Source organism: Ursus arctos, unplaced genomic scaffold, assembly GCF_023065955.2.
Source record: "Ursus arctos isolate Adak ecotype North America unplaced genomic scaffold, UrsArc2.0 scaffold_32, whole genome shotgun sequence".
Lineage (NCBI taxonomy): Eukaryota > Metazoa > Chordata > Mammalia > Carnivora > Ursidae > Ursus > Ursus arctos.
Genome location: NW_026623008.1, coordinates 30,851,544 through 30,861,367, shown reverse-complemented (window position 1 = coordinate 30,861,367; position 9,824 = coordinate 30,851,544). Strand labels below are relative to the sequence as shown.

General features: G+C 48.1%; 1 protein-coding gene across 1 annotated transcript in view; it reads right to left on the bottom strand.

Moving 5' to 3' along the window:
- Window positions 1–1,894: 1,894 nt before the first annotated feature.
- LOC113250069 (uncharacterized) overlaps window positions 1,895–9,824 on the bottom strand; it is a 59,194-nt gene continuing 51,264 nt past the window's right edge. The window contains exons 41-48 of the mRNA XM_057305362.1: window positions 9,631–9,695; window positions 9,012–9,036; window positions 8,312–8,376; window positions 7,687–7,717; window positions 6,704–6,780; window positions 6,085–6,109; window positions 4,209–4,297; window positions 1,895–2,382 (exon numbers count right to left, since the gene is read on the bottom strand). Coding sequence (XP_057161345.1) covers window positions 4,224–4,297; window positions 6,085–6,109; window positions 6,704–6,780; window positions 7,687–7,717; window positions 8,312–8,376; window positions 9,012–9,036; window positions 9,631–9,695 — 362 coding nt within the window. The 3' untranslated portion in view covers window positions 1,895–2,382; window positions 4,209–4,223. The remainder of the gene's footprint in view (window positions 2,383–4,208; window positions 4,298–6,084; window positions 6,110–6,703; window positions 6,781–7,686; window positions 7,718–8,311; window positions 8,377–9,011; window positions 9,037–9,630; window positions 9,696–9,824) is intronic.

The following is a 9,824-nucleotide window of genomic DNA, read 5'->3' as shown; positions in this document are numbered from 1 at the left end:
CGGGACCCAGCTGTGCTCCTGCCCTGATTAAAACCAGAGCTGGTGGGGTGCGGTGGCATCCACAAACACAGAAGACAGCCTACCTGCTCATTGACAGATGACGTGGGCCTCAAAGTCAGGAAATCATGGGGTCCAGAAAGAACTTGTGTTTACTCAATAGATGTGTGCCCCACGAACCCAGAAAGCTCTGGATCAGCAGAGGGGCTTCTTGGGTCTGTGACAGCAAGGGCAGAGTGGTGACAATGGTTACCGTCCCCATGGACTGTGCTCAGTCAGCCTCCAGGCCTCCCGGGTCCCTTTCTGCAGCCACCTATCGCAGTCAGTCCCTCCCAAATGTCCCCTGGGGGACACACTGCCCCTCCTGAGGACCATGGCTCCACAGTCGGACCCGCAGCAGCTTGCCTCCCCTGGGCCTCTCTGCTCTGCACTCTCCTCCCTTCTGTTCATCAGCAACAGGCAGGAGCCTGTTTGGGTCCATCCAGCCAACTCCTGGTGGACCTGCCATCCCAGAGCCGACCTAGGAAAAATTCCTCAGCCCCTCAAACTGTGAGGAGTGCCCTCCACTCTCTGTTCTGCTCACCACCTGCTTGTTCACAGGCCACATGCCTTGATGAGACCCTGGACTCCCTGGAGACCTGGAAGGCATCTGTCTTGGCCTCCCCGCAAAGTCCTTGGAGTGGCAGGGTTTCAGGGCCCTGAAGTGGAATCATGCAATATTGGTCTTTCTCTCCGTGCTTTATCGCACAGAGCATAATATCTTTTCAAGGTCCGTCCATGTTGGGGCATATTTCAAAATTGAATTCCTTTCTAGACCTCCAGTTAATAAAAGTGTATCGATATTGTTTTGCTAATTATAACAAATGCACCACATCCATATAAGATGTTATTAGTGGAGGAATTGGGGTCGGGGGGCGTGGGTTATGGGAACTTTCTATGTTACCTGTTCAACTCTTAGATTTGTCTAAACCTCCTGTTGTCAATAATGCCTATTAACTTTTTAAAATCTGAGAACACTCTTTCAGGGAGCGATCTGTGTCAGCCAATATTGGTTCGAACATCAGCTAAAGGTCTGTACGTTAGCTAAAGATGTTGTTTACTGGTAAAGGTGAGCCCATTCTTGAGTTAGAAATGCACGTTGACTGCTGGAGTTACAGCGATACTGACTGACTTGATCATTTGCCTTTGCATACAGAAGAGAAGAAGGTGGCTTCACATTTTGATGGTTATCTCTTACATACGGGTCACTGAATAAAGTAGCATCATTCTTCTTGAATGAACCTAATGAGTCCATCCCCACAGTACCTTCAACTGGGTCATTGGTAGGGTGCCCCCTGTTGTTTGGCCAGAGGCGGAGTTTTCAGAATCACTGCTTGGGGTCAGGTGATACTCTTGACTTCAGGCAGGAGCCGCGAGCACCTGAGAAAGTTACGGACACCCCTCTGTGTCTCATTTGCCTGTTCTGAGATGTTGAAATGTGACTGTGGCCTACTTGTTAGAATTATGTTATGAGGCTAAAAGTAAATAAACACAAGGAAAGCCTTAAGAAAAATAAAATAAATGACTGGTGTTTCATAATCACCCTAAGTGTTCAATTACTGAGCGACTGCAAGAATAAGGTAGACACTTGGTGGTGGTGGAATCCAGAGAGGGGACGTGGATGGCTCCACAGCAAGATAGGATGGACGCTCACTCTTAGCTTTACATGGGGAGGATGCTTTACTGCTCGTGGACAATACCTGTTACCATCTCCTGTAATCCTCAGGTCAGCCCTATTGAGGTGGGTGGGGGCAGAGCAGGGGCTGTAAGCCATATTCTAGTGGGAGGCACTGAAACGTAGAGAGATTAAGTGACATGCCAAGAGTTACCAGTCGCTTTTGCCAACATTAGAGATAGATTTCTTGTTTTGTTTTTTTTTAAAGATTTTATTTATTTATGTGACAGAGAGACAGCCAGAGAGAGAGGGAACACAGCAGGGGGAGTGGGAGAGGAAGAAGCAGGCTCACAGCGGAGGAGCCCGATGTGGGACTCGATCCCGGTACGCCGGGATCACGCCCTGAGCCGAAGGCAGACGCTTTAACGACTGCGCTACCCAGGCGCCCTAGAGATAGATTTCTTACAGGCTTTTTCTATTTATGCACTTCCCACCAAAGGGAACACTGTTCTCATTTGGGGCAGACGTAGCAATTCCTCCAAGTCGTGTGCCTGAATCATCACAAGTGGCCTCGGTTTGGAGCTGACACAGGAGTTGGAATGTCCAACCTTGGTGATTCATTTCATTTGATGAAATCGGAAGTTCCCAGAGGGACGTACCATGGGGGGTCCACGGACGGACGGCACATCCAGCAGTCAGAAACCCAGGAGTGACGTCAGGGATGTTCTGACCTATCAAGGGTAATAATTAGTAGAATGATTAGAATAAGAAAACGGGAGTAAAGGGGTCATTCTGGGTGAATGGCAACAAGGGTTTATGGAAAATGAGAAGAATTATTTTAACTGAGCAGATACAAAACAGAAAAAGAATCAAATGGGAGTCTTGACCCAATATCTTGTGTGGAAACTGCCCACTAGCCATCACAATTTGCCTGCTCTGAAAATCTTGGGGCAGCTGCCTGCTTCTGAAGACTGGCTATTTTCAGAGGATCTCTGAGAAACCTCAGTTTGAGTAGCCCTCTAATTGTGTGAAATTCTGATTTTTTAAATTATTATAATTATTTTAGTGGAGACATGTGAAGCCAAGGGTGAACTCCCAGGAGTTACACTGCTTTGTTTTTAAACAGTACCTGAAGGGGTCCCTTCAGGGGATGTGTAAGGGCAGTTTTTCTCTGATGTCTCTGCCTGAGGTTGAAGATCATGAAGAGGCTTCCAGGAAGATTTCAGGAATGGAGGCCTGAAGCTGTTGGTGAAAACCTTGGGCACTATTACAAGGGCTCTTTGCAATATGCTGCCATGTCTGCACGTAGTAGGGTAGTGCAATCTAGTCTGGGTAGTGAAATTCCTAGAGATAAGGAACTTCCAGCTACTCATTTAGTGGGAGAGCCCGTGTGTTCCCAAGGGTATAGACTGGAGAGCCATCATCGCTAGTGTGTATTTGCACCCAGGGAGCTCACAGGTTTCTGAAAGTTTTGCTACTTTTAATGGAAGGATGAAAATGTTTTGCCCACTTGAAACAGTTTATGTCTTAAATAATGAACTGTGTTCCAGCAAAATTGTCATTTCTTGTGAAACTCTATATTTCTTTTTGGCCAAGTAAAGAGAACCCTTTTTAGAGGCTTTTTTGTTCTCTGGACAAAGTCGGAGATCATTCACACGTTATATAAGAACTGAATTACAAGGGAAACTTAGATTTCCTTTTTCAGTCTTGATCGAGCACATGGGAAAAGGAGAGGGGCCTTCAGTGAACTCCTGGGCCATGACTGTCCAGGTATGCCACTGTTCTGTCCAGGAGAGAACAAAAAGGATATACCCTTCTGGTCTCTTAGTGAAACAACTTTGGATTCAGAATTTCTTTTGGAGGCCTCAACATAGCATCCAAAATGTGCTGCCCATTGGGCTTCCTCCTTTCCGATGATGCTTCTCAAATGAATGATTTTGCTCCAATCAGGTTGTCTAGAGTTGGCCCTGAAAAGCCAAGTCATCGTTGGTGAAGTCGTGGGGAACAAGAATTCGGATTGTGATGAATGTACACATGAGCATCAGACATTTTTTTCTGGAAGAGGAGAGGGGTTAGGTTTAGAGGATTCCCAAGAGAGCTGGTGACAGTTGGTTGAAATAGAACATTTGTGCATCTCATGCCTTGGGCCCCAAAAATGACAGGGCTGAAGAGAGAGATGATAGATTTGAAGATCCAAGAACATCAAGTGCCGGGAGGAGCCCAGGTCCTGCAGGAGGAGGATCATAAAAAGCAGGAAAGAGGAACTTGGCCAAAGCTACAAAAAGGACCTTCTCAGTAAGAGAGAGGAGACGGATGCCTGGGTGGCAAAGGCGGGTAAGCATGTGACTCCTGATTTCGGCTCAGGTCATGGTCTCTGGGTCCTGGGGTCAAGTCCCATGTCAGGCTCTGCCCTCAGTGGGGATTCTGCTTTGGGGTCTCCCTCTCTCTTCCTCTGTCCCTCCCCCACTCGTGCCATCTCAGTCTCTCCCAAAATAAAATAAATAAATCTTTACCAAAAAAAAAAAAGAGTATAAAAATGAAAGAGGAAATAAATTACATGTGGATGGTGGATCTATGGGTCCGAGTCTTCGCATCCTGCGAAGTCGTCTTCCTTACGGACGACAGTGGCCATCGTCATGGCCTGGTCTTGGGAAAGGAAAGGGGACAATCAGGGTGAAGTGAGGATTCAGGCCACTGCCCCCGGGATTATGTCCCCGACCCCAAAACTCAATGCTGCCCTCAGCTCCGCAGTCCCCCCACCTCACCACCCATGGGGCCGTGATCCCTTTACCTCACTGATGAGAAAGGCGTCCAGGGTCTCTGGGCCCTTCCCAGCCCTCAGATTTCATAACTGGGACCAGGAAGCAGTGCCTGTCAGCCCATTCTTTCAAGAGGCAGCCACAGTGGTGCCCATGACTTTTTGTCCCCATGATTTCCTACCTTCCTCTGCTCCCTCCTGCTACCCTCCCTCCTCTCTCCCTGAATCATTAATTCCTTATTTCCCTTCTCCTGTCATCTCCAACAACCAGACTGTTCTCTGCAATGGGAACAGTGGAGGAATGATCATGGGTTTACTGACACGCTCCCTAGTCAATCAGTTGATCAATGAGCCAATGCAGCTAACATGGAGGCGGCTGCCACGGGCCTGGGGTGATGCTGGGCCATGAGAGTGACCATCAGCTGGGCAATCAAGTAGACTGCCCCATGCCTGGGCTCATCTTGGGCACTTGACACACACTTCCAATTGATGACAGCCCGTAAGTGTCCTAGCCCAGAGAGGAGATGAGTGTGACAGTAGAGGTAATGGTACTTGTCCGAATTCCCCTAGTCTGTCAGTGGGGGGATGGGCATTCTCCAGCTGGTGTGGCCACATAAACACCAGTACCTGCAGTGTTCACCAAAGACCCTGAGACCTGGAAGGACTAGGGGAGGCCCCGAGCAGATGGATGGAAGGTCCGACGGTGGGCCGTGACCACGATGTGGGGACCAGGCCCGTCGCTGTCAGTGGACTCTGACAGGAGCAAAGACCCTGGCCCCGCTTCCCAGAGCCTCTGTCCTGGGCCCAGTCAGTCCCAGGAGACCAGCTCAGAGGGACGTGAGAGCCAGTGTGTGCTGCCAGCCCAGCAGCCTTCACACAGGCCTCTAGAATTCCCGTCAGCCAGGGAGGGTCTCCGGGCAGCTGCATATGAGCCTCTCTCCCATGGAGCCAAGTGAAGGTCTTGCTCTGCTCCCAGTATAAGGGATGTGGTGAAGAGAAGAGAGAAATGTGCTCCAGAATGTGCCTCTCACCTCACCTCTGCAGCAGAATGCCTCGGGGAGTATTGCTCGCTATGAATGGGGTTAGAGCATATGGAGGCATTTGGTTCCCAGGCATGAGCTGAGGGCCACCGCTTGGCCTCCCGTGGTCATAGGGCTATAATGTGTGCGCTGTGACGAGATTCCTTTATCTCGTCTTTTCATTTCGTTTCTTTTCTTTTAATTTCTTTTCTTTCTTTCTTTCTTTCTTTCTTTCTTTTTTTTTTGAGAATGTGGACAATGGACATTGTGCAGTGGCAGTGGGATACACCTCCTGGAGCAATATGCAATCTCTCTCTCGCTCTTTCCATCTCTCCCTCTCTGCATCTCTGCATCTCTCTTTCTGTGTCTGACTCTCCCTGTCTCCCACACAAAAATACAATCTTATGACATAGAGCCACAAAAGACACCCCAAACCCAAGCCTCACGCACACACACCCACACCACACACAGGGAATACAATGGCTTCCTAGGACTGTAGACACATGGACACACTTTTTCACCTGAGAAATCTCCTGTCCACCACACCCCCACAACCCAATCACGGTGGCTCGCCAGACTGAGGATTGCAAGGATGCCCCACCTGCATTAACATCTAGAGTTTTGTCTCAGGAAGAGGCTGATTCCAGAATACGTACCGCATTCACCGGATGCTCCTGTCCCCTGCAGGTACAGAAAAGAGGACACCGTGAGGCCCAGGTCATGCTACACACTGTCTGTCTGCATGAGCTTTATTTCCCTCAATGACTTTAGGAACCCAGATGGAACACAGTGGTTGAGTCCAACGATCCCAAAGTAAGTGAACTGGGGATGCCTTAGGAAGTTGTTTTTCCTGGGGGACATGTCTGTCCAGTCCATTCAGGACGGTGACTACAAAATGCTTCATCCAAGCAGGAGAAAGTGTTACTGAGGGACAGGATCCTACCACAGCGTTTAGAACCACGTTTGGTGTCGCCAATGCTAAGTGTCCTCTCAAATCAGCTAACGGTTGGCAGAGACAACCACTCAACGCTCTCCCCACCAGGGAAATTCCATATGTAGAATCTCAAAAGTATATATAGCTTTTTACATAAAATCTGTATATAAAAATAATTTCATTTCCATATACAAGCAGTTGACATTAGGAAAATGATTTTTGTTTTAGTATTATGTTCAATTCGCCAACACAGAGTATACTGTCTGAATTTCATCTGAATTTGATTGGAAAGAAACCCAGAGAGCAACATTTGTTCCTCGGGGATAGACAGGCGAGCTCACCTTGTCAGGAGGCAGGCCCTCCTCCTCTGGGATCCTCTGATACAGCCAGGACCAGACAACGCCATCATCAGTCACATCTAGAAGGACACAGAGTACCTGTCAGCGTATTGGTGGTGCTGCTCAAGAATGATGCGGGGAGGGGCGCCTGGGTGGCTCAGTCGGTGAACCATCTGCCTTCAGCTCAAGTCAGGACCGCAGGGTCCTGGGATCGAATCCCGCATGGGGCTTCTGCTCAGCAAGGGTCTGCTTTTCTCTCTCCCTCTGCCCCTCTCACCTGTTTGTGATCTCACTCACTCTCTCTCAGATAAATAAAATCTTAAAAAAAAAAAAAAAAAGAATGCCTCGAGGTGTATTGCTCACTATGAATGGGGTTAGAGCATATGGAGGCATTTGGTTCCCAGGCATGGGCTGTATGCCCCGCTGGGCCTCCCGCGGTAATAGGGCTAAAATGTGTGCCCTGTGATGAGATTTCTTTATCTCATCTAATCTTTTCTGTTCTTCTCTTTTCTTTTCTTTCTTTCTTTCTTTCTTTCTTTCTTTCTTTCTTCTTCTTTTTTTTTTTTTTTGAGAATGTGGACAATGGGAATTGTGCAGTGGCAGTGGGATACACCTCCTGGAGACATATGCAATCTCTCTCTCACTCTTTCCATCTCTCCCTCTCCCTCTCTGCATCTCTCTGTCTGTGTCTGTCTCTCCCTGTCTCCCACACAAAATCACACACTCACAATCACACCACATAGAGCAACAAAAGAAACCCCAACCCCAAGCCTCATGAACACACACCCACACCACACACAGGGAATACAATGGCTTCCTAGGACTGTAGACACATGGACACATTTTTTCACTTGGGAAATCTCTGGTGCCCCACACCCCCACAACCCAATCAGGGCGGCTCGCCAGACTGAGGATTGCAAGGATACCCCACCTGCATTAACATCTAGAGTTTTATCTCAGGAAGAGGCTGATTCCAGAATACGTACCGCTCTCGCTGGTGATGGTTGAAGGTGTCACCTGCAGGTACAGAAAAGAGGACACCGTGAGGCTCAGGTCATGCTACACACTGTCTGTCTGCATGAGCTTTATTTCCCTCAATGACTTTAGGAACCCAGATGGAACACAGTGGTTGAGTCCAACGACCCCAAAGTAAGTGAACTGGGGATGCCTTAGGAAGTTGTTTGTCCTGGGGGACATGTCTGTCCAGTCCATTCAGGACGGTGACTACAAAATGCTTCATCCAAGCAGGAGAAAGTGTTACTGAGGGACAGGATCCTACCACAGCGTTTAGAACCACGTTTGGTGTCGCCAATGCTAAATGTCCTCTCGAATCAGCTAACGGTTGGCAGAGACAACCACTCAACGCTCTCCCCACCAGGGAAGTTCCATATGTAGAATCTCAAAAGTACATATAGCTTTTTACATAAAATCTGTATATAAAAATAATTTCATTTTCATATACAAGCGTATGACATTAGGAAAATGATTTTTGTTTTAGTATTATGTTCAATTTGTCAACACAGAATATACTGTCTGAATTTCATCTGAATTTGATTGGAAAGAAACCAAGAAAGCAACATCTGTTCCTCGGACAAAGAACTTCTAGCTCACCAAGGCGAGAGGTGTGCCTCCGGCGCTGTCTCCTTTGATGGGATCCAGGGCTTCCTCCAAGGCATCTAGGACACAGAGTACCCGTCAGCACATTCCTCTTGTTGCCCAAGATATTCATGAAATGTTGCTTGATATGGACACAAGGCTGGGGTGTATGGAGCCAGCTGGTTTCCAAGCATGGACTGAAGTGCCCCTGCTGGGCCACCCACTGCAGTAAGGCTCTAAAGTGCGCAGTGTGATGACATGGCTTTGGAGAAGGGTGACATCATGCAGTATCTGTCTGACATATCTCCTGGAGAAACACCTTTCTCTCTCTTTCTCCCCCTCTCTGTCTCTCTTTCTCGGTCATCTCTCTCTTTGTCTTTGTCTCTCTGTCTATGTCTCTCTGTCTTTCTGTCTTTGTTCCTCTCTCTCTCTCTCACACACACACACACACACTCACAATCACACCACATAGAGCCACAAAACACACCCCAACAGCATGCCTCACGCACACACACCCACACCACACACAGGGAATACAATGGCTTCCTGGGACTGTAGACACATGGACACACTTTTTCACCTGGGAAATCTCCTGTCCACCACACCCCCACAACCCAATCAGGGCGGCTCGCCAGACTGAGGATTGCAAGGATGCCCCACCTGCATTAACATCTAGTGTTTTGTCTCAGGAAGAGGCTGATTCCAGAATACGTACCGCATTCACCAGATGCTCCTGTCCCCTGCAGGTACAGAAAAGAGGACACCGTGAGGCTCAGGTCATGCTACACACTGTCTGTGTGCATGAGCTTTATTTCCCTCAATGACTTTAGGAACCCAGATGGAACACAGTGGTTGAGTCCAACGACCCCAAAGTAAGTGAACTGGGGATGCCTTAGGAAGTTGTTTTTCCTGGGGGACATGTCTGTCCAGTCCATTCAGGACGGTGACTACAAAATGCTTCATCCAAGCAGGAGAAAGTGTTACTGAGGGACAGGATCCTACCACAGCGTTTAGAACCACGTTTGGTGTCGCCAATGCTAAATGTCCTCTCGAATCAGCTAACGGTTGGCAGAGACAACCACTCAACGCTCTCCCCACCAGGGAAGTTCCATATGTAGAATCTCAAAAGTACATATAGCTTTTTACATAAAATCTGTATATAAAAATAATTTCATTTCCATATACAAGCAGTTGACATTAGGAAAATGATTTTTGTTTTAGTATTATGTTCAATTCGCCAACACAGAGTATACTGTCTGAATTTCATCTGAATTTGATTGGAAAGAAACCAAGAAAGCAACATCTGTTCCTCGTACAAAGAACTTCTAGCTCACCAAGGCGAGAGGTGTGCCTCCGGCGCTGTCTCCTTTGATGGGATCCAGGGCTTCCTCCAAGGCATCTAGGACACAGAGTACCCGTCAGCACATTCCTCTTGTTGCCCAAGAAAATTCATGGAATGTTGCTTGATATGGGCACGAGGCTGGGGTGTATGGAGCCAGCTGGTTTCCAAGCATGGACTGAAGTGGCC